Here is a 23,458-nt window from a genome sequence, read left to right as displayed (position 1 = left end):
ATGTCGTGGAATCACTTCCTCTCATGAACCAACCTCCCCCTCACCCACACCTTCTTTGTATTCCTATCATCACCATTATACACCCATTTCGCAATCTTCTCCTCCCAACTCTCCCATCCAAACACATCGACATTTCCCTCCTCCCCCTCCTCTTCATCCACCTCATGAAGTCCCACAAGCTGAGCATCCCACTCCATCCCCACCTCCAACCCACCAATCTTGTCCTCCATCCCCACAACCTTCGCCCCTCCCCTCGTAGCCAGGTACAAAACCTCCTCCACGCTCAACTTATCCCTCTCTTCCGACTTCCCCTCATCCATACAAATATGCCTGCTCACCAAAACCGCATGCCTCGCCGCCTCGAGCACACTAGGCGAGTATCCCCCGCTCATATCCGTCCCCAGCCCAACCTCGATCCCCTTATCCAACAACCACCTCACCCTCGCCGCTCCAGAGGTAATCGCCGAGTTGGAGCAAGGGCAATGGCTGACTTTGCTCTTCCTCTCCGTGACCAAATCCGCTTCTTTTTCTGTCAAGTGCACCGCATGCGCCAGGATCGTTCTTGGCGTCAGCAGCCCAAACGTGTCGTACACCTCTGCGTAGCTATCCCCTGCGTCTGGGAAGAGACTCGCCACGAGGGCTATCTCGTTTTTGTTTTCACTGATGTGCGTCTGAACAGGGAGGTCGGTTTCTTTTGCTAGTTGGCCTAGCTCCTTCATCAGGGGGGCCGAACAAGCGGGTGCGAAACGGGGGGTGATGATGGGGGTGATTAGCTCCATCTTGGGGTCTTTGGACAAGACGTGATCGATGCACTGCTTTGTTTTGGCGAGGGATTCCGCTGGGGATTCGTCGAGGTAGTAGGATGGGCCGAGTTGATCCATGCATACTCTCCCGATCAGGGCGCGCTGGCCGGAGGAGAGGCACAAATCTGCCAGGAGATTGGTGGCGGGGACGTCAATGGTGGCATAGTACGCCGCAGTGGTTGTGCCGTGAGAAAGTGTCTTGCGGATGACACGGGAGTAGACCTTTTGGGCTTTTGGGAGCGAGGATAAAGAAGCCTCCAAGGGGAAAGTGTAAGTGTTCAACCAGTCCAGGAGGGTCGAGCTGCCAAAGAGGCCAACGTTGGGATACTGCGAGGCGTGGAGGTGGGTGTCGATGAAGCCGGGGAAAAAGAACTGGCCGGCTTTGGCGACAACCATGTCGGTATCATCAGAGGGCCAGTTCAGCTGGGGGAGGAGTGTGCTTTTGGCCTTGGCGATGTCGGTGTCCGGGGAGACAGCGACAATGGTGCCGAGACTGTCGACTGCTACGGCGGCATTGTGAAGATACTCGAGTTCGCCGAGAGTCTTGGAGTGGATGAAAGTGCCAAGGAAGATCTTGTTCTTCGCTGGTGGCCTTGTCTCGCTCACGGCAGCGGTGGGGAAGCCGATACTCCCCATTTTGATGATGTGATAGTCTTGGAGACGACAAACGGCTTGTAAGTTTTGTCAGAAGTAAGATCCAATCGTGAACAAGGAGGTTGGTTGTACTGTGTTCCGGTCGTGCCTGGTCGGTCTTTGCTTATCAGACCAACACTCCGTCCGTCGTATCTCCAATTTATCTGGATCGAGATAAGTGTCACAAAAGTCGCCAAAAGCCCAAAAGATCAAGTCCGGAAACAAAATAAACAGGAAAACCGTTTCTTATCTATTTCTGCCAGGTTTCAGAAGTGAACAACAAAGTCGATGACAACCCGCGCTTGGCAGCGCCAGCGGATATCCCCCCGCCGAGAGTGGAGTTCGGCTCTCTGCGCCCCCGAACGCGGGTCGCCGCCTGCGGGGGTCACGGGTGCCGGCGTTGCCCGACCAGGCCGAGAGCAAGCACTCTTGGCAGCCGATCCGAACCGACACAGCCCGCCATCACGCTAGAACAACAAAGGAAGGGCGCAACTTTTTAAAGCTTCGCTCGCTGATGAAACGATGAAACCGACAGTTTGGTCAACACTAGAACATGTGCCTGGGTGGCACCGTCATTGCCCCTGGTTTGACAGGTGTCAGGTGTCTAGGCGTCACGTCACACTGGATGAACTCGTTCGGCAGTTGACCTGATAATCAAAAAAAGCTTAAAACATAACCTAGTAATAAGATGCCAACATAAACGCCCTCAAAATCTACGCAGACAAATCCCATGCGCGCGCTCTATGGCGACGTCCCATCCCGAGGCCGTCGATCTAAATCATGATGTACACATCCTTTTCAAGTCCCTAGTTCCCAATTACAACATGTATGTATGATAGATAGTATAGTCCCTTTCGTCTAATCCTTTTCTCGTATTCATCCATGGGCTCAGAGCTGCGCTGTGGCAATGGCGGCCGCGTGGTCATCGGTGTATGTGATGGACACGTTGACGTATCTGATACCAGCCTTCTGAGCGGCTTCTTGAGCATAACCGTGCAGCTACAAGCGAAAAGTTAGCTTATGATCACACCAGACGCAGGATCCGCTTTGCATACCTTGACTGTTGGTGAGCCAGTGCTGTCTGAAACGATCTCAATATCCTTCAGAGCCGCACCCGCTCCTTGTCCCTGGACACGCAGGGCCTTGAAGACGGCCTCCTTGGCACTCCATCGGCCAGCAAACGCCTTCTGAGGCGACCGCCCAGTGGAGGACGAGAAGCAGTACTTCATCTCGGCCTCGGTGAAGTTGCGGTCAAGGAAAGTGTCGCTGTTGGTGTTGATCGACTTGATGTCCTCAATATCCATACCCACCTGAGTGTTGGCCGTCTCAAGTGCCCTCGCGGCCTGCCCAATCATCATCTCCAAAGCTGCCTTGCCGCTCTGAGGAGAAGCAGGCGTGGCGGAAGCAGTCTTCTCAGAAAGCTTCATGAAGTTGGGAGGGAAGATGAGCTGGCCAGTCTTCTTGTCTTCCGTGACGCGAGCATCGGGGTTGAGGAGAACTTGGCTGAGCTGCTCATCGGTATATGGGGGCTTGTCCTTTGCAACGAACAGCGCGTTGTTGATCAGGCCGTTGTGGAAGTACGTGTAGGCCTTCTTCTGGCGAGCCTCAACCCTGGTCTTGTACGAGTTGAAGGTCTGCTGGTCAAGAGTGGCATACAGATACTTGGGGTGGATACCGATAGCCTGAGCACCCTTCTGGCCGAAACCAAAAGAGGTGACCGAGAAAGCCTTGACGCCATCGGTCTGGAGAGTACGGCTGGGGTAGACGATGTGATCAAACTTCTCCATGATGGCGTCGACGTTGTCAGCGTTGCGGTTACCGGGCACGAGACCACTGTTGAGAACCTGCAGGCAGCCGTTCAACATCCAGGCACCGGCAGCACCCTTGGGATGACCTGTGAGATACTTCTGGAAGATACCCATGACGGCATTGCCCTTGGTACGGCCGAGATGCTCGAGCTGTTGGCAAATAACAGAAGACTCGTTCTTGTCGTTGGCCTTGGTGGACGTGCCGTGGAAAGAAGCAACGTCAAGATCGTCAATGGTGAGTCCCCAAGTGGCCAGAGCGCCACGCAGGGGAGCGATGCTGGGATCCTGCTTCCAGAAGTTGTTGCCAAAGCTGCGCAACACCTCGCGAGTTTGCCTCTCGGCCTCCTTCTCGATGTGCCTGGCCCGGTCTGCGACATACTCCTCAATCTCACCACGCGACCGACCCTCAGACTTGAGAGCCTCAGCCTCGTCGGCGAGGTATTGGTGCTCGGCTTCCTTATCACCCTGGATTTGGCGAGTGCGCCTCTCGATCTGGCGTCTTCTGTACTTGATGTCCAAAAGTGGCGAGGGGAACTTGCCGGAATGCTCACGGGCGGTGGTGAGAACACCCTGGCCGGGAGCAGGGACGGAGCGTCCGATCTTGTCAGAGGCGGTCGTGGTGAGGGCAAGAATGCCCCAAATGGGAACACCCATGTCAAGAGCGAGCTTGGCAGTCATGATGACCTGGAGACCGGCACCCTGAGCTTCCATGAAGCCGTTTCTAGTCGTGGTGGTGGGTCTGGACATCTCGGCAGGAGTGCGGCCATGGGCCATCTCGTCAACAGAGTTGCTGGTGGCTTTCATGTTGGCGAACTCGTACGAGCCCTCCTCACCAAAGTCATCATAACCACCGACGATGCAGATGCGGGCCTTGCCCTCCATGATGGTCTCATAACCGATGTCGACGGATTCAACAGCAGTAGCGCAAGCACCGACGGGGGTCTTGATGGGGCCAGAAGACGAGAGGAGCAACATGTTCACCCACGCAGCGATGGTGTTGATGAAGGACTCCTGAAGAATGTCGTTCTGGACCGGCTTGTCCTTGTAGCGCTCGACGTGCATCTGGCGGAGAGCCGTTGATCCACCAAGACCACCACCAATGCAGTTGCCCACTTCGGACACATGGACATACTTGTAGAACTCGAAAGGATCTGTGATACCGGAGGACAAGAGGGCCTCGGCAGTCGAGACGAGAACGTACAGAGAAACGGGGTCGACTTGGCTGATGATGTCCTCAGGGATGCCGTAGCGCTTGGCGTCCCAGCCAGTTGGGATCTGACCAGCAACGAGACGGTCGAAGCGAAGGGCCTTGGGAATCCAGAGGGATGCCCCCTTCCTCATACGAACAGTGTACTCGCCACTCTCAGGGATCTCAAAGACCTCGACCTTGTCTCCATGCTCGCGCTTGAACTCCTCGGCGGTCTCCTTGGAAGTCTGGAAGGGATCCAGATCCTCCTCAATGACGACCTCCTGGAGGAGCTGCTTCTTATTGGGGTCATAGCCATCGAACAGCTCGGGCTCGATCAGACGGATACCGGAGTGCTCCAAGATGTACTTTTCGTACTTGGCCTTGATGTCCTTGTCCTCCACAGGCTCGCCAGTCTTGCCATCAACCCAGCCGGAGTATGGCTGGCCCTTGATGGGACCGTTGTGGTTCTTGATGAGACCCATCATCCAGGCCATCTCGATGCAGCCCTCCAGGGAGAACTCGCCGTACGCCTCCATCTCCCATCTAGTCCTCGAGTTGCCCCATGGGCCAACCTCGGCGAAACCAGTAATGACGACAACCCTGTCGAGATCGACCATGCCCTTGAGCTTGTCGTTGAGAGGAGCAACCTCGGACTTCCAGTCGGGAAGGGTGGGGAAGTCGTACTTGAGATTGGCGCGAGGCTCGATGACCTTCTTCTTGTAGAGGACCTCCGAGTCTTCACCGTTGACAATCTTGTTCTCGACAGCGGTCTCCTTGGTGACGGCACGACGAATCTCGCTGGTCTCGGTGATGGACTTGCGCTCCTTGGTCATCACCTCGTTCAGGTTGGGAATAAACTGGAGACCACCGTTCAAGTCGGCAAACACGGGCTCATTCTGGCACAAATCGACGACAGTGGGAGACATGAGTCCAAGAAGGTTGAAAGCCATTTCCTGCTGCGAGAAGGTGCGCACGCCAAAGTTTTCGACAGCCTCGGCCACCATGTTGTTACCAGCCATGAGACCAGTGCCACGGGTCCAGCCGATGATGGCACCGCAAATGGTGAGGTAGTTAGCCCAGTCCTCGGCATGCCACCTGTTGAAGAGAGTCTCGAGGCCAAGCTTGGACTCGGAGTAGAGACCGTCACTGCCGAACGTGCCGTGGTTGGGAGAAAGGGGAAGAATGACCTGAGCAGGACGGGTCTCGAAACCACGGGCGGCCTTCTGGGCCTTGACGTTTCCGAGAAGACGGATGAGGTTGGTGAGCATGATGCGGTGAGCAAGCTCAGACTTGGAGTCGATGCCATCGATCTGGCGACCCTGCTCAGAAATGGCGGCAAAAGGAACGATGAAGTCCAAGTCCCAGCCAAGGCCGGTCTTGGGGTCATAGATGTACTCGACAAGGGCGTTGACATCCTGAACGCTGCCCTGGTTGAAGGGAACGACCACGAGCTGAGAGCCGCGCGAGCCATAACGAGCATACATGGACTGGTAATACTCGGTCACCTCACGGGAGAAGCGAGAGGTGGTGACAACAACCTTGGCCCCGCCAGTGATGAGGCCCTGGAGAACCTCGGCACCGATGGAGCCAGCTCCAGCACCAGTCATGAGCACATACTTGCCAGCAAACGTGACACCATCCTTGGCGGCTTCCTCCAAGCAGTCAAGGTACAGGCTGGTGAGCTTCTTGCTGTAGTCCCAGCCATGCTGAGTCTTCTTGCGGAGATGGAGGAAGGGAATGGTCTCAGTCTTGCCCTTGGGCTTGGACTTTTTGACGAGACCGGCGGCAGCGCTGGCACCCTTGCCGTTCTCCTTGGGAATGATCTGGCTCTCGTTCATGCCAAGAGAGCGGATGATATCACTGTACAAGCTCTTGATCTCGAGCTGCGATGTCTTAGGAAGCTTGTGCTGCTGCTTGATCAACTTGTAGATCTTGGACAGATCATTCTGAACCTTTGTCCTGCTGCCGTACTCGGAAATCTTGCCACCCTCGGCCATTTGTTGGACATAATGCTCGAGCTTTCTGCAGCTAGCACGAGGAACCTCCTCGTACTTCATGTTGCCGCGAGCATCAACAGTGGTGCGTGGGCCGGTAGGGACCGCAACATCCTTGTACACAGGGTCGGCAGTGAGCACCTCCTTGCAGTTCTCGATGAGCATGGCACCGAGCTCTTTGGCAAGCTGATAGGTCTCTCCACGCTCTGTTGGGCAGTTGTCGATGTGATATTGCATGAACTCGAGGAGAGCTGGGTTGGAACGGTTCATGATCCGGATACTTTTGCCAACAATTTCACGGTCAACAGCCTGCAACCGCCCAAAAATGATGTCGTAGTACATGCTAAGAGCATCTTGACGGGCCCAGTTCCATGACGAATCGTAAACGCGAGCCTTGAGCGGCGTAAAGACGGGCTCAATGCCAGAGGCGTAGAAGTCGCCATGCTCGGCCATCCAAAGATCAATCTGAGCCTGCAAGACCTTGGAAGACTCTTGGGAGGCCTGGAAAGCCTTGTCTCCGGCACGAATGTCCACCTTGAGATATCTCGCAGTGAGCTCCAGCTGTTGCTTGAAAAACGTCTTCTGGTCGCTGGTCAGAGCCTCAATCGCCGCCGGGTCCATCATCATACCGCCGCCGGAACCGCCGGCTGGGCCAGCAGCCGCAGCTGTGGACAAGCTGATGCCAGCGCTGGCGGCGTACTTCTGGGATACGTCGTCAAGGAAAGCCTTGGCATCAGCCTCGGACCCCAGACGCGCGGCTGGCTCCATAGTGATGGCCAGCAGAAGGACTCCGTCTTGGCGTCCGGAGCCCAAACCCCACCTCGTCTCGAGGTACTTCCTCGCAGTCGTAATGTTGAATCCACCGGGCATCTTTGAAGAAATCAGACGAGCGATAAGACCCTGGGTGGTCTTGCCGAGGTTGCCATCGAAAGTGGCCTGCAACGCAGCACCGAGCTCATCAAGCGGTGTATCTTCGGGCTTTTCGGGTGTCGAGCCAAACTCCTTCCCGAGGTCACCGACGATTTCATTCTGAAGTGTGGATTTACCTGTATTTCTCGTTGTCAGCAAAACTCCAAAATAAAGGGGTTTTTTTTTTCAGGGGTCGCGAGAACATACCACCAACTAAGTCCTTGATGGCCTTGCCCAATGGAATGTCAGATGCTCCCTTCTTGAGCTTCTGAGCAACCAAAGCCTTCACAATGTCAACGGCCGGCACCGGCGCATCGGGCACCGAGGCAGCAGGGCCAGCACTCGGTGGTGGAGGTGCCGCCGCAACAGCAGCTGGGGCCGCCGCAGCGGCAGCGGGAGCACTGGAAGAGCTTGGCGCGGCTGCTACCGGCTCAGGCTCCTCTTCAACTGGGTCGACATCGTAGTAAATCTCTTTGGCGTCCTTGTTGTAGCAGAGAATTTGTCTTTGAACAGACTTTGCGGCGTCGTAAGCTTCGTACTTGGAGGCGAGCGTCCTCTTGGCCATTACACCAAGGGTATCAGCGGGACCGATTTCCACGATACGCTCGGCAATCTTCTCGGCAAGAAACACATCTTGTGTCTCAATCCATCTGACAGGAGAAGCAAACTGGTAGGCGAGAAGCTCGACAAGGAGCGTGTGGGCGAGCTCCTGCTCAACTTCGGGACGCATCTTGGAGGGGCTGCTGGAACGTAACTTGGGAAGAAAAGAAGAGGCAGAAAGAGAATATCGTAGGGGGTATCTTCTATGAACAAGCGGTGGTCATGAACCGTTCCCAGTGAGACCCGGGGGGGAGAATTGGCGTGATGGTGGTGGTGGTGGTAGATTAGTGGGAGGGTCGATGCCGTCGCCGAGTTGGTGAGGTGGAGGGAGGGGAGGAGGGGCGGGAAAAAGGTTGGACGAACAGGCGAGGGCGTGCCTGAGAAGAAGAGAGATGAAGATTAAGACGGACCCAGCTCGTTCCACGCAAGGGGCTTCGGGGATGCGGAACCCAGACTTTTGACAGAGGGGGGCAACTGGAATGACAAGATAGTCGTGAGACCGGGGGCAATAGACAAAAAAATTGGGAGCTACCGCGTCTTCAAGGTGCAACTGTTGAATGAATTTGGGCTCGGCAGACCCCTGCAAATGGGAGTGCCCCCCCATGCCGCTGGCGCACCTTGCAAGCTGCTTCTCAACCAAACTCTGGACCTAACCTGATTCAGCCTAGCGCACCTCTCACTAGCTACCCCACAGTGTTTGGAGCAGACAGCGACTGAAGTCTCGATACCTCCGCTCGACAGCCGTCACCGCCGAGTTTCACCGCAGCCCAATGTCTCCCGGTAGAGACCAAAAAGCAGAGAGCAAGCAACCAGCAAAAGGACAAGACCCGAGACTCGACGACTGTGCTCCGTGTCCTGGACACTTCGGACACGCCTGTCGGACCGTTTCAACCTTGAGCCTCATCACTGCATGGCGTCATGATCCCGGAGATCCGGATAGACCTCGGCCGTGTGTGCTCCTCTGCTAGATGCCAATCATGCCTTGCCAGGGCATTGTAAGCCATCAAAGGCTTGTTCATTGTTTATTTGGACCTTGGCTGACACGCTCTGCAAATTTATCAATCTGGTAGTGGTACAGCAGCACCGCATGGTACCTCTGTCTCCGGCATGTAGAGTCCCTGTAGATCTGGAGATATCAGATGGCTACAGATGGTCGCGGCACAAGCGGAGAAAGCTGTCCGACCAGATCATCATCCCTTGATGCATGTTTGCCATCCACTATTTTGAACCTTTGGGCCCTAAACACGTGGGCTATAATTCAGTTGACATCGGCTCACACACGATCGTGTGGAATGTCGTGGTTGGCCGTGGGGACTGCCCGAACGGAAGAGAATTACAGTCGAGCTTGTCTCCTGGCGTTCCGTTCACACTGAGTCCTTGGGCTGCAAAGAGAGTTTCCACATTCGGACCTACAAAGTAGGTTATTCTCACCTCATGTCTTGCTAGTACCTGGTGCGTCCGTCTACTAAAGCAGAGGGCCACCTTCTCGGCAACGGAACCGGGACTTCCTCTGACACCCGTTAATTCAAAAGGCTGAGCAGATATTCCAGAAAAAGGTGCCGGCCCTGCCTTCAAGATGGCATTGAACCAGTATGTGACTTTGTAGGATGCTGTTCCAAATGTTCCAGTTGATCCGACTGATACGGCAGACCTGCGGCGAGGCGTTGTTATCAACTGGAGATTCCAGACCGGCACTGCCGGCTCCCCGTGGACCTCGACAGGCATCCTCACGGTGGAGCCATGGGAAGCTGAATGAAGAATCTTTGAACCCCCAAAACCTGGAGAAACACGGAGCCACGGATCTACGTACGGGCACAACGGGATAAAACGCAGGTACGTCGGCGTGCTCGGGGTAAGCACTCGGGGCATGGCCCAATGATGAACAAGATCTGTAAGATGATGCTTGAGATCCCTCCCATATGTCCCGAACTGAAGGAAGGCTCTCGACGCTACACAAAGTCTCGGGTCTAAGAAAAGCCAGGCCTTCCGGAAGAATGGATGCATGGCAAAAGGACCCTCGCCGCTCCGTCCTATCGCTCCGCTATCGAGGGCAGTGATCTGTGTGGGCAGTGGCGGGCTGAAGTTTGCTGGGGTTGGTGGATGGCGGGATACGTCGGGACGTTCGGATGGAGGTATCGATACATGATGGGCAGATGTGGGACATTGGGGTCGTCGCTGTGACAGGTGGACCAAGTGGGGTTGCCGCTGTGGAACCCTCTGTTCGCGGGTTGGCCGGATCTCAGGCTCGGCAAGGTACAGCGCATTAAGCGGGTGCATAAGCCTCGCCACAAGTACACTGTGCCAGACAGTGCACACAACGAGGGGTCCTGTCGACAGGGGGGTGATCTGGGTGCGGATGTGTCGTGCCATCCCCAACAAGATCCCAATTTTTTTTTTTGGCGAGCGACGAAAAGCAGCCGCCAGCCGTGGATTCGCAGGGAGACAGCCGAATTGCGTTGGGCCTTTTTACGCGTTGCCATCCCCCAAGGTCGACACCAGTGGAGGGACCACATCCACATCTCCACCCGATCCGGGAACCACGAGGGGCTTCTAAACTGCTGCTGACTGCTGCTTGCTTTCCTCCGGTTGCTGTTCTCCTTCCTTTCCGTCCGCTTCCTTCTCCTGAGATTGATCTTGTTCCTCCGCCACCGCCCTTCCCCGCCATCTCTCGCCGCCCCTCCTCCCTGGGCTGATAATACACTTCCCACCCACTCTCCTGGGCTTGAGAAGACACGAACGAACGAACGAACGATCCAAGGGCAGGTCTATCTTAGGATTCCAGTCCCTCCCTCCTCTCCCACCTGCCACCTCCCATCAGTCCCTGTAAGCCTGCCTCCTATCTTGCAACCTATGGCACCCTCCCCCCCCACCCCCCTCGTGCTGTGCCAGTAGTTCGTTTGCTCACCATCCAGTCAGCATTGTCTTCGCGGTTTTCGACGCAGAAAAGCGAATTGTTGCAGGCAGTTTGAATCTTGAACTCTCCCAAATCGTTGTGCTGGTATGTGATCTTTTTTTTTTCTTTTTTGTATTTGATCGTCTGGCTGGCTCACCGCCAAATTGGAGACGAGACGAGGGGGGGGGTGCCATTGGCTTGCAACAGAAAGCTAACAAGACCCAGGGAGTTCATAAGAGACCAACAAGTCCACTTCTTTATTAGATACGATACCCCTATATCTTTCATAATGTACGGTTCCGGGACCGGCCCTCAGACGGGCGCCGTCACACCTAGATCGTCGGCCTCACTTCGTCCCCTTACAGTTTCCCACGGCTCTCTCGAGACGACGTTTTTGATACCCACTGGCCTTCATTACCATGCCTCCGAGCTCAAGACCCGTTTCACTGCCAGCTTACCTGCGCCTACCGACGATTTGGCTCTGGACGATGAACCATCTTCGATCCCGGAGCTGGTGGCTAGATTTATGGGCTTCATTGCCAACGAAGTGGCCGAGGGCGAGGATGATGCACAGGGCTCGTATGAAGAAGTGCTCAAGCTCATTCTTAACGAGTTTGAGAGAGCATTCCTCAGGGGTAACGATGTCCACGCGCTTGTCGCGAACCTGGAGGGCATCGATGCCAAGAAGTTGGAGGTGATCCGCAGCTACTTTGCTGCTAGATCTGCCACAAACAGGGCGATGAAGTCCCACCAGTCTGCTCTTTTCCGTGCTGCCGATGAGGACGCTGCCCGGATCTACAATATCTTCGGTGGACAAGGCAACATTGAGGAGTACTTCGATGAGCTTCGGGAGTTGCACACCACCTACCCATCATTCGTCGGCGAGCTCATTTCCAATGCCGCCGAGCTCCTTCAAACACTTTCCAGCCACCCCAGCGCTGAGAAGCTGTACAGCAAGGGTTTGGATATCACCCACTGGCTTCACCACCCCGAATCGACACCAGATCTGGATTACATGGTCTCAGCGCCTGTCAGTTTCCCGCTCATTGGTCTCGTGCAGTTGGCCCATTACGCTGTCACCTGCAAAGTCCTGGGCCTCCACCCCGGTATTCTTCGGGAGAGAGTCACTGGTTCCACTGGTCACTCCCAGGGTATCGTTTTGGCTGCCATTACTGCGGCTTGCGACTCGTGGGAGTCCTTTGAGGAGCTTTCCAAGTCCGCCTTGACCATTCTCTTCTGGATTGGTGCCCGCAGTCAGCAAGCTTTCCCCAAGACGTCTATGACCCCCACCCTGCTCCAGGATGCCGTTGACAACGGAGAGGGTGTGCCCACCCCTATGCTCAGTGTTCGCGATCTGCCCCAAAGCGAGGTTCAGAAGCACATTGACCTCACAAATCAGTATCTGCCAGCCGATCAGCACATCTCTATTGCCCTGATCAACAGCCCCCGAAATGTGGTTGTTGCCGGTCCTCCAAAGTCCCTCTGCGGTCTGAATGCTCAGCTCAGGAAGGTCAAGGCTGCCACCGGCATTGACCAGGCCAAGATCCCCCACACGCAAAGAAAGGTTCGCTTTGTCAACCGCTTCTTGCCTATCACGGCTCCTTTCCACAGCAAGTACCTGGAGGATGCCACGAGCTTGATTGACGAGGATCTCAAGACCGTCAAGATCGACGCCTCGTCACTTGGCTCGGCTGTGTATGACACCAACACTGGAAAGGACATTCGTGACTCTGTCAAGGGAAATGTTGTCCCGGCTTTGGTTCGCATGATCACCAGCGAGGTTGTCAACTGGGAGAAGGCCACCGTTTTCCCGCAAGCCACCCACATTCTGGACTTTGGTCCGGGAGGTATCTCGGGCCTCGGTGTTCTCACCAGCAGAAGCAAGGATGGCACCGGTGTTCGCGTCATCCTGGCTGGCACCGTCAGCGGGACCGTCCCCGAGGTTGGCTACAAGTCTGAGCTCTTCGACCGTGATGAGGAGCACGCTGTCAAGTACGCTGTTGATTGGGTAAAGGCGTATGGGCCTCAGCTCGTCAAGACTTCCAGCGGGCGGACCTATGTCAGCACCAAGATGAGCAGACTGCTTGGTCTCCCGCCACTTCTGGTCGCTGGTATGACCCCTACCACCGTCCCCTGGGACTTCGTGGCCGCCACCATGAACGCTGGGTATCAGATTGAGTTGGCCGGTGGCGGTTACTACAATGCCAAGACTATGACCGCTGCTATCCACAAGATCGAGCAGGCCATTCCTGCCGGTCGCGGTATCACTGTCAACCTCATTTACGTCAACCCCCGTGCTATGGGCTGGCAAATCCCGCTCCTTGGCAGGCTCAGATCCGAGGGTGTTCCCATTGAAGGTTTGACCATCGGTGCCGGTGTTCCCTCCATCGAGGTTGCTCAGGAGTATATTGAGACGCTTGGCTTGAAGCACATCTCGTTCAAGCCAGGTTCCAGTGAGGCCATCCAGGCCGTTATCAACATTGCCAAGGCCAACCCCGACTTCCCTGTCATTCTCCAGTGGACTGGTGGCAGAGGTGGTGGTCATCACTCGTATGAGGATTTCCACGCCCCCATCCTTACCATGTACGGCCGTATCCGCCGCCAGGAAAATCTCATCCTGGTTGCTGGCAGCGGTTTCGGTGGTGCTGACGATACCTATCCCTACCTCACCGGTGAATGGTCCACCAAGTATGGCTACCCCCCCATGCCATATGATGGTTGCATGTTCGGCAGCCGCATGATGGTTGCCAAGGAAGCGCACACGAGCAAGGCTGCCAAGCAAGCCATCGTCGATGCCCCAGGTCTTGATGATGCTGCTTGGGAGAACACTTACAAGGGAGCAGCTGGCGGTGTTATCACTGTCATGTCTGAAATGGGTGAGCCCATCCACAAGCTCGCCACCCGCGGTGTTCTCTTCTGGGCCGAGATGGACCAGAAGATTTTCAGCCTCCCCAAGGAGAAGCGCCTCGTCGAGCTCAAGAAACAGAAGAGCTATATCATTAAGAAGCTCAACGAAGACTTCCACAAGGTGTGGTTCGGTCAGAAGAAGGACGGAACCGCCGTGGATCTCGAGGACATGACCTATGGCGAGGTTGTGCGCCGCATGGTTGCCCTCCTCTATGTCGAGGATGAGAAGCGCTGGATCGACCCATCCTATGCCAAGCTCACGGGTGACTTCATCCACCGTCTTGAGGAGCGCTTCACCACTTCTGCTGGCCAGCCATCTCACTTGCAGAGCTATGCCGACCTGGACGAGCCCTTCGCTGCCGTCGAGCGTATCCTGTCGCACTACCCTGATGCTGAGACCCAGCTCATCAACGCCCAAGATGTTCAGCACTTCTTGCTCCTGTGCAAGCGTCGTGGCCAGAAGCCTGTCACTTTCGTCCCCACTCTCGACGGCGATTTCGAGTTCTTCTTCAAGAAGGATTCTCTCTGGCAGTCTGAGGACCTTGGTGCCGTCATCGGCAAGGATGTTGGCAGGACCTGCATTCTGCAAGGTCCCATGGCGGCTAAGCACGCCACCAAGGTTGACGAGCCCATCAAGGAGATTCTTGACAACATTCATGAGGGTCACATCAAGGGTCTCACCAAGGACCTCTACGGCGGTGATGCTTCCAAGATTCCCACCGTGGAGTACTTCGGTGGTGATCTCATTGACAAGCCACTTCCGTTGGATATTGACGGCCTCACCATCGCTGTTGACGCCAGCAAGCACACCTACCGCTTGAGCTCATCTCCGGCGACGGAACTCCCTGATGTTGAGTCTTGGATCAACATGCTTGCCGGTACTGAGCGCAACTGGAGATACGCCCTGCTTCGGTCCGAGGTCATTGTTCAGGGGCAAAAGTACCAGACCAACCCGATGAAGAAGATCTTTGCTCCGGCTAGAGGCTTGTTTGTTGAGATCACCAACCCTGATGATCCTGCCAAGACTGTCATCGTGGTCAAGGAGCAGCCTCGCCATAACCGCTATGTCGAGGTTATTGAAGTCAGGCTTGATGGTAAGGATGAGATTGTCGTCAGCTTGATCAAGGATACCACTGCCCTTGGCAAGTCGGTCGCCCTGCCGCTCCGCTTCAAGTACCGCCCTGAAGCTGGGTATGCTCCTATTCACGAAGTTATGGAGAACCGCAACAACCACATCAAGGAGTTCTACTGGCGTGCATGGTTTGGTGATGAGAAGTTTGATCTCGATGCTCCTGTCACCAGCAAGTTCGACGGCGGCAAGACTGTCATCACCAGCGAGGCCATTAACGACTTCGTCCATGCCGTTGGCAACACCGGCGAGGCTTTCGTCGACAGACCCGAGAAGATCATGTACGCCCCCATGGACTTTGCCATCGTCGTTGGCTGGAAGGCTATCACCAAGCCTATCTTCCCTCGCACCATTGACGGTGACCTGCTCAAGCTTGTCCATCTCTCCAATGCCTTCCGCATGATGCCAGGTGCCGAGCCTCTGAAGAAGGGCGATGAGGTCCACACCACCGCCCAGATCAACGCCGTCATCAACCAAGAGTCTGGAAAGATGGTCGAGGTGTGCGGCACCATCACACGTGATGGCCAAGCTGTCATGGAGGTCACTTCTCAGTTCCTGTACCGCGGTGTCTACAACGACTTCGAGAACACTTTCCAGCGCAAGGTCGAGACGCCCATGCAGGTGCACCTCGCTAGCACCAAGGATGTCGCCGTCCTTCGCTCCAAGCAGTGGTTTGTTCTTGACGATGCTAGCCCTGATATCGAGCTCCTTGGACAGACTTTGATCTTCCGTCTGCACAGTTTGGTCAGGTTCAAGAACAGGAACATCTTCAGCCACGTGGAGACTCGTGGCCAGGTTCTTGTGGAGCTTCCCACCAAGGAGATCATTCAGGTTGCGACCGTCGACTACGAGGCCGGTGAATCCCACGGCAACCCAGTCATTGACTACCTCCAGCGCAACGGATCTTCCATCGAGCAGCCCATCAACTTTGAGAACCCCATTCCTCTCAGCGGCAAGACCCCTCTCCAGCTGCGCGCCCCTGCTTCCAACGAGACTTATGCCCGCGTCTCTGGTGACTACAACCCCATTCACGTCTCTCGCGTCTTTGCCGCTTATGCCAACCTGCCCGGCACCATCACACACGGCATGTACTCCAGCGCTGCCGTCCGCAGCTTGGTTGAGACCTGGGCCGCTGAGAACAAGGTTGGTCGCGTTCGCAGCTTCCACGCTTCTCTTACTGGCATGGTTCTTCCCCATGACGATCTCAATGTCAAGCTGCAGCACGTCGGTATGGTTGCCGGTCGCAAGATCATCAAGGTCGAGGCCAGCAACAAGGAGACGGAGGAGAAGGTCCTTCTCGGCGAGGCCGAGATTGAGCAGCCTGTGACGGCTTATGTCTTCACTGGTCAAGGTTCTCAGGAGCAAGGCATGGGTATGGACTTGTACAACAGCAGTCCTGTTGCCAAGGACGTTTGGGACCGTGCCGACAACTACCTCTTGGATACTTATGGTAAGTGTCACTTTTGCATTTTCGCCTCGCTGTGTGGCATGTTACTAACAGGCTGCAGGCTTTGCCATCTCCAACATCGTCAAGAACAACCCCAAGGAGCTCACCATTCACTTCGGTGGTCCCCGCGGCAAGGCCATCCGTCAAAACTACATGGCCATGACCTTCGAGACAGTTGCCGCCGATGGCTCCGTCAGATCTGAGCGCATTTTCAAGGAGATCGACGAGAAGACAACATCGTACACCTACCGTTCACCAACGGGTCTGCTTTCCGCCACCCAGTTCACACAGCCCGCCCTGACCTTGATGGAGAAGGCAAGTTTCGAGGACATGAAGGCCAAGGGTCTTGTGCCCAGGGATAGCACCTTTGCTGGTCACTCTCTTGGAGAGTACTCTGCTCTGGCTGCTCTCGCAGATGTCATGCCCATCGAGTCTTTGGTCTCTGTCGTCTTCTACCGCGGTCTGACCATGCAAGTCGCTGTCGAGCGTGACGAGCAGGGTCGCTCCAACTACAGCATGTGCGCCGTCAACCCCAGCCGCATCAGCAAGACCTTCAACGAGGAGGCGCTCCGCTTCGTGGTCAGCAACATTGCGGAGAGCACCGGCTGGCTCTTGGAAATCGTCAACTTCAACATCGCCAACATGCAGTATGTGTGCGCCGGTGACCTCCGTGCCCTCGACACCCTCGCTGGCGTTACCAACTACCTCAAGCACATGAAGATCGACATTGAGCAGATGCGCAAGGACTTCCAGCCCGAGATGGTCAAGGAGAAGCTGGTGGAGATCATCCAGGCGTGTGCCAAGGAGACCGAAGCCAAACCTAAGCCCCTGGAACTCGAGCGTGGGTTCGCCACCATCCCTCTCAAGGGTATCGACGTGCCCTTCCACTCTACTTTCTTGCGGTCTGGTGTCAAGCCCTTCAGGAGTTTCTTGCTCAAGAAGATCAAGCAAACCACCATCGACCCTGCCAAGCTCATTGGCAAGTACATCCCCAACGTGACGGCCAAGCCGTTTGAGTTGACCAAGGAGTACTTTGAGGATGTGTACCGCCTGACCAACTCGCCCAGAATCGGCCACATCCTGGCCAACTGGGAGAAGTACTCTGAGGATGGTGCCGCGGCCCTTCAAGGAGAGGCGTAAATGAATTCAAACTAATGGGTGGATGGGACGATAATGTGAAAAGGAAATGGCAAGGAAAATCGGTTTCTCTATCAAAGCATGGCTGCATGGAACTTTTTCTTTTTCTCATTGTAGATGTTGTACATTTTTTCTTTTTACTCTTTGATGAACCCGCACATTTTTGTAATGCGTGTCATGTATGGGCAGGCGGTTTAACGGAGCGTTTTTGGGAATTTGGTTTGGTTTGGTTTGGTTTTTATCGGTTTTTAGAAGTCATAAGATTTTACAGGAGAGGAGAAATAGAGCCTGTGGGCGGTACAAGCCGTAAAACGTGTTGGCGTTGCGCTGCGTTGCGTTGTTGTGTTGTTATGGGAAGTTATTTGCAACCCCTTGATGGCGAACAACAGCAATAGACAACCTCCTGAGGCCCGCCTACAAAAGTCCCAACGGCGGCTTCGAGAAGCTGACGTCTCTTTCCCCGCAATGAAATGTCATGAAACTTGCTCTTGTGGGCACTCTGGGTGTCAGACAAGCAAAGCCCCTGGGTAAGGGGAAATCGGAAAGGGTGTGTGTACAAAGTGGCGTTTTCCAAGGGTCCCCTTGTTTTGGAAATTTTGGGGATGATGGATGATGGGGTGGGCAGCAAAGAAAGGTACAGGTACTTGGTTTGCCGTACGAGTCAGCGCGATCGGGAAGACCTTGCGTGGGAGTTGGGGATCTACAACACTACGAGGGCACCGGACGAATGGGGGGAATTTTCTTGGAGGGTGTTGTTGTGGGGTATAGGGCTCAACATTGGGGGATGTGGTTTCTGGCCATGTAGAAAAGGTGGAGATGTGGCGGGGGGAGTGGTGTTGAGTCTGGCTCTCAACAATGCGCACACTGTGGTTGATGGCGGAGCTGGTTTCGGGTTCGGGCATCCGGAAAGGGTTCTCGCCAGGTAGATGTTTTGGGGTTTGGGAATGGACGGATGGTTCTTTTGGTGGCGATGGCGATGGCTGATGTCTGCAGATTTTGGCGGAAAGGGCTGATAGAATTCTCGGTCATTTTTTGGTCGAGACAGAGCTTCACCCACTGACATTTATTTGTCTTTTTATCAACCCTGTCCTCGTGATGGATGTACACAAGGCGCTGGGGTTGGGCATAGTTTCCATTATGGGCGAGTTTGTGTTGCTGTGTTGACAGAACTAGATCATGTCTAGGTTGGCTGAACGTGCTTTTAAAACCTGGCATATCATCTCGGTTTTTTGAAGAGCTCATCAACTGGGTTTGGTGTAGTGGTTAACTGGGAGTCAATTGGGCAAGTGAGTGAGTGAAGGGTTGAGTGTGAGTTTGAGGCTGCCGAGCGCTGCGCACTTACACAAACTCTGGCCTTCCCAATTGGGAAGCAGCCACAGAGCACAGAGCACCTGCTCTCAAACTCACACCAAGCACTCAGTCAAGTTCCTGTCACAAACATGAGATGAACACACAAGCGGCCAAGTCATTCTGTCTAGTTCTTTCCGTTGTCTTTGCAGCAATTATCTATCATATAGCTATCATTCTATCATCATCCACCTTTTACCCGTTTCCAAAACCTCCTCACCAGACATGCATATATACCTATCACCGCATCTCAACTCCATGCAAATGCCAAAACGTGAAACATATTGATGAATGTTTTAATGTTGTGTTGGTATGTATGTATAGTTGTTGTATATGTATCGACAAAAGAAAATGCTTTGATGTTTCTGTCCATCTGTGACTGCCTTCGTCCCCGTGAGAGGAGAGTAGTTGGGTTAGAGTGCAAGAAAGAAAGTAAAGGCCTTGGTGAGAGGCACGCATGTATGCCAGTACAAGTCATCCCCATCATGTGAGTTCATCCCCCTCCTCCAATTCATATCATTTCCATTTCCATCATAACACGCCATTCCACCACCATCCAAGCCCATATTCCAACAAAAACAAAAAGATGAAAAAAAGAAAAGAGTAAAAAACAACGTGAAATGCTCCAAGAAATGCTACCGTAGATGCCCATGATCATGATGAAATACCCAAATAGATGTCAGAAAAAAAGAAGAAAAAAAAAGGAAAAACTCCCCTTGTCATCATGCTGCCGACAACCTATCCCATACCCAATCATTCCCCTCCATATGCGTTTGTGAGAGTGTGTGTTGAGTGCGCCTGTCCCCCCTTTTCGCCAAGTGTCTGTTGGTGATGAATGATGATGAGAAAACAAAAAGAAACGCCATCTCCATTAAACATCCATGCTGACCCGGATTAGTCCCTTTAAAAAAAAGAAAAACAAACAAGAAATCGCTGTAGTGATAATAATAGCAGCCAAAGGGCAAATGACACAACGAAAAACGCTTTTTAATGTAGACAAGATAGTGAAAAGAAAAACAAGAAAGGGCCCAGATATAGAACAAGAATGAAAAAACACACGGAAAACTCTACAAGGGAAATAAGAGGCGAAATGTCGTCATCGGTGCCCCGTGTTCTCAACCATCTCAGATCAAGGAGGCGTCGCCATGTTCTCCTTATGGGTTCCCAGAACTTTGGGAACCTGTCCGTCTCGTGGTTGGGCAGCAACACGTGGCAGCTGTGTCGGGCGCCGAAAACCACTGACAGGGAGAAGGAAAGCCGGAAAGTAGGGTGTTCCAACCACATCCAACCGCCTTTCGGCCCGAGTACATGACATTGCCGGTGGCAAGGAAAAAGTTCAAAAAAAGACTGCAGCTCAAAGTGTGCAGTCGGTCGGTCTAGTAGACCGGCACGGGATTCGCGAATCGCAGAGGGCTCGATGGTGCCGAGGGCGGGCGGTCACTTGAGTGGGAGTGCCGCCGGCCGAAAATGCTCTGCATGATAGCCCTGGGGTTGATGTTCTCAAAGCTGACCGTCTTGTGAATCAAGGGAACGGGAATGTGGTGGACCTTCTTGGTCTGCCATCGCTCCTTGATGCAGTCATCCACGAGAGTCATGAGCCCGGTAGACATAATGACACTGAGGAATCAAGTTAGCAAGCTGCCCGTGTACAAAATTCAGGAGGTGGAAAGAAAGCTTACTCGGCAACATCAGTGATGGCATCCACGATGGTCTCATCGGCGATCCACATGAAGCAAGGAGGCACCCAGCCACCAGCGTTCTCGTCAGCGAGCACCTGGCTGGGAGACCTTGTCTCGGGAACGATATGCGCGACCGGCGCGCTGGAGTTCCCGTCTCGGATCAAGTGGAAGGACACCGAGTTCAGCTGCTTGTCAAAGTGACGCTTCCAGCTGTACTTGTGGCCCCACCACTCAAATTCGTAGCGCTTGTTGTTCTTGCTGCCCCGACGATGCACATCCACGCGGGCATAGTTGCTGAACTCAAGCTTGATGGTGTTGGTAGGCTGCGGCCTCTGGGCCTTGTGATGATCGAGTGACAGACGAGACAAGTTGCTCCGATCATGGAAGATCTCATCATCGGCATCGGAAGATGAGTAGCCCGTGCCAGGGCGGCCCAAGGCTGCCATGCCCGACTTCGCGCGGCGAATAGCCGGCTTTCCACCACCCAAGTTCTTGATCGCGGTCGACATGGAGCGCTTCAGCGTTGGCCTCTCATTGTGATCCCTGGATTGGGGCCTCGAAGGAGCGCCCGGCTCAGTGTACTTGCGCTTCGAGTTGCAAACCTCGCGACCAGAATCCCTCGAGTACCGACGAAGCGAGAATTCCCGCTTGGCCAGATCGTACATGCGAAGATGGAAGAGCTGGATGGCCGTTCTCCTCCGTCCCGTCACCACTGTGTCGATCCGCAAGTTCATGTTTCCGTCGGAAGTAAACTCATCATGGCGAATTGTCAGGCGGTTGAGCGAGGGGAAGAGTTTGGCGAAGTCTTGGGGGGTTGAAGGGCGGACATTGGGCTCGACAAGCTCGCGGCGGTACACGGGAAGCGGCGGGATGCTGTTGTACTCGTAGTCCAACGACTTGTCGTCCAGGGTGGCAATATCCTCAGATGAAGCTGTCGTCGAGGCATATGTCTCGACGGAGGAGCGCGAGTCGAGGGAAGTGGTAGGGCTGACATCGTTTCGGTAGTCGTAACTCCTGGACGTACCACTGCTTCCTGTTGATGCGGGGGAGCGCTTCAAGCCAGAGGGACGGGGCGAGGTATAGAGGGAGGTGGGCGCAGTTGAGTTAGAGCCATATGAGTCGTTACTCCTCCTATTTCGAGATTCCTGGCTGGTGGAGGAGTGACTTGAGCGTGTTTGCCTTTTGGGGGTAGTAGGAGGAGGCATATTGGAGGATGATGAGGGGTGTGTGTGTGAGAAGGTGGTGAGAGTAGAGTGAAGAAGGGGTGGGGAGGGTGGTGAGAGCGTGAGGGGGAAAAGAGGTGAGGGGTTTGTTCAGACGAGATGTCCGAGTTATGGCTGTTGTTGTTGCTGTTCTTGATGGTGAAGTGGGGAAGAAAAGGGGGGTCCCGAGCTTGGAGGGCCGGTGGGGGCTCAGGATGGTCTTATAGAAAGTGACCCAATATCCAGGGGATGGCGGATTGGGCGGCAGCGAGCTCAGCACCGTTGAAGACCTTGGGAATTGGAAAGGGTCCGGAATAGTATGCCGGAGTCGAGCCAAGGGGGGGGCTGCAACTACAGAGACAGGGTTGCAGCTGCGTTGTTCGGGGTCTGCAGGTGTCAGGTAACTTCTTAGGTTAGGTCGGGCATTAAACGCGGGGAGCTGGCGTCGTGCGTTTTGCTGAGGTGCCGTGGTTGCTTTGAATCCTTGACAGGTCGAACGAACAAATAGATTCGGGGCGGCAGAAAAGTGAACAGGTGGGTTGTGCAGATGTAGACGCACAAGCAGGAGCAGGAGCAGAAGCAGAAGCAGAGATGCCTTGATGCGTTGATACGTTGATGCGTCGCGGCGTTGGATGAAGTGTCTTGGGATGCTTCACTAGCGGTTGACAGATCATATGGGACCCAGATAGTGTAGAAGCACTTCAGGTCGATGGATGGGGGCGTCGTGATTTAAGAATTCCTACCATGTAAAAGAGCCTGGTGCAACCCCATTAATGCTGCTGCATAGAACGCTCAGGAAAAACGGACCTCCCCCCTTCGTGCCCCAGACCAGCCAGGATGGTGCGGTCATCGGAGACGGGCAGATGAGGTGCACATAGAGGCAGTACATGCCATCGCCCTCATCCGCCCATTTGTGCTTCACCATCACCAGCCACTTGCAGAGATGCAGGACGTGGCAGGTGAGTTGTGATTGGTGCGCCGTCGTCATTGGCCAGAAAGTATCCATAAGCACACGGTAACGATTGGTCCACCTTTCACAGCATCTCCCCATTGGGAATCCTCATGTGGTACTTGGTGCGTGGGAGGAGTGAGGAGGACCGTTTGATAGTTCCCTTCAATCCAAACTCCAATTTGCGTACCGAATCTGTAGATGCAGTTCGTAAAAGTCGCTCATGCCCCCCGCCCAGGTAGAGGTCCACGTGGGGGCGTAGGGAAAAGACACCAAACTGGTAACGCCGGAACATGCCACTCATGCAGCTACCGTGGGCTGTTGGGACAGTGCCAAACGCTCGGAGGGTCCCCTAACATTCTGGCCTCCTGACACTGCAGGAAGGGATCATTCTCAATGGGATGACGCTGACACTTTCTTCGGACTTGAGCGGCAGCTGCTGCTCTTGCACTGAAACATTTTTTTTCCTTACTTTACAGCCGGAGCATTTTTTTCCAAACCTCTCTCATCGAACAACCACAAAGATGTGCGACGAACCGTTCACATCAGCTGGCTTTGTCACGGGCACGTTCGAAATACGGGCACACGCAAATCCTGCATGTCTCCAAGTCCACCATCCTGACAGCATCAGTCATCCTGCTGCGGTTGGCAGCAGACATCCCGGGTCATCGACGTAATGTCTCTGCAGCATCGCCCAAGGTAACGCTGCGTTGCGTTGCACTGTCGACAAGGACGGCATCGTTTCGATTGCACTTCATTCCAACAACACAGCAGTCATGTCGAGATATCCTATTCTTGCAGCAAATGGTGGACATGGACAACGAAGCGTTCG

The 23,458-nt window shown here is 54.6% G+C and overlaps 5 protein-coding genes across 5 annotated transcripts; 1 reads left to right on the top strand and 4 right to left on the bottom strand.

Annotated features, from left to right (window-relative positions):
* Nucleotides 1-11: 11 nt before the first annotated feature.
* On the bottom strand, nucleotides 12-1,439 carry QC762_123320 (uncharacterized protein; the record flags this gene model as incomplete). The annotated part of the gene is made up of 1 exon (XM_062886749.1): nucleotides 12-1,439. One exon carries the CDS (start codon nucleotides 1,437-1,439, stop codon nucleotides 12-14), a length of 1,428 nt encoding a protein of 475 aa, XP_062749896.1.
* Nucleotides 1,440-2,324: 885 nt separating this feature from the next.
* On the bottom strand, nucleotides 2,325-8,537 carry FAS1_2 (beta subunit of fatty acid synthetase; the record flags this gene model as incomplete). Its single annotated transcript, XM_062886748.1, has 3 exons — nucleotides 7,544-8,537; nucleotides 2,492-7,473; nucleotides 2,325-2,435 (listed from the first exon to the last, which is right to left on the bottom strand). The coding sequence occupies exons 1-3, from the start codon at nucleotides 8,064-8,066 to the stop codon at nucleotides 2,325-2,327; spliced, it is 5,616 nt and encodes a 1,871-aa protein (XP_062749895.1). The 5' UTR covers nucleotides 8,067-8,537.
* Nucleotides 8,538-9,187: 650 nt separating this feature from the next.
* On the bottom strand, nucleotides 9,188-10,306 carry QC762_123305 (uncharacterized protein; the record flags this gene model as incomplete). The annotated part of the gene is made up of 1 exon (XM_062886747.1): nucleotides 9,188-10,306. One exon carries the CDS (start codon nucleotides 10,304-10,306, stop codon nucleotides 9,188-9,190), a length of 1,119 nt encoding a protein of 372 aa, XP_062749894.1.
* A 213-nt stretch (nucleotides 10,307-10,519) lies between these two features.
* FAS1_1 (beta subunit of fatty acid synthetase) lies at nucleotides 10,520-17,779 on the top strand. Its single transcript, XM_062886746.1, has 2 exons — nucleotides 10,520-16,315; nucleotides 16,374-17,779. The coding sequence occupies exons 1-2, from the start codon at nucleotides 11,119-11,121 to the stop codon at nucleotides 17,450-17,452; spliced, it is 6,276 nt and encodes a 2,091-aa protein (XP_062749893.1). The 5' UTR covers nucleotides 10,520-11,118; the 3' UTR covers nucleotides 17,453-17,779.
* A 1,322-nt stretch (nucleotides 17,780-19,101) lies between these two features.
* QC762_123290 (uncharacterized protein) lies at nucleotides 19,102-22,403 on the bottom strand. Its single transcript, XM_062886745.1, has 2 exons — nucleotides 20,476-22,403; nucleotides 19,102-20,413 (listed from the first exon to the last, which is right to left on the bottom strand). The coding sequence occupies exons 1-2, from the start codon at nucleotides 21,678-21,680 to the stop codon at nucleotides 20,173-20,175; spliced, it is 1,446 nt and encodes a 481-aa protein (XP_062749892.1). The 5' UTR covers nucleotides 21,681-22,403; the 3' UTR covers nucleotides 19,102-20,172.
* Between the last annotated feature and the right edge of the window lie 1,055 nt (nucleotides 22,404-23,458).

This window comes from Podospora pseudocomata (assembly GCF_035222375.1).
Source record: "Podospora pseudocomata strain CBS 415.72m chromosome 1 map unlocalized CBS415.72m_1, whole genome shotgun sequence".
NCBI classification, from domain to species: Eukaryota; Fungi; Ascomycota; class Sordariomycetes; order Sordariales; family Podosporaceae; genus Podospora; species Podospora pseudocomata.
This window is presented reverse-complemented; position numbering and strand designations above follow the sequence as displayed.

Coding starts and splice junctions, on each gene's coding strand:
- FAS1_1 (XM_062886746.1), top strand. CDS start 11,119: ATGTACGGTTCCGGGACCGGCCCTCAGACGGGCGCCGTCACACCTAGA. Junction 16,316..16,373: donor CTACCTCTTGGATACTTATG/GTAAGTGTCACT, acceptor AACAGGCTGCAG/GCTTTGCCATCTCCAACATC.
- QC762_123290 (XM_062886745.1), bottom strand. CDS start 21,680: ATGCCTCCTCCTACTACCCCCAAAAGGCAAACACGCTCAAGTCACTCC. Junction 20,414..20,475: donor GCCATCACTGATGTTGCCGA/GTAAGCTTTCTT, acceptor TTGATTCCTCAG/TGTCATTATGTCTACCGGGC.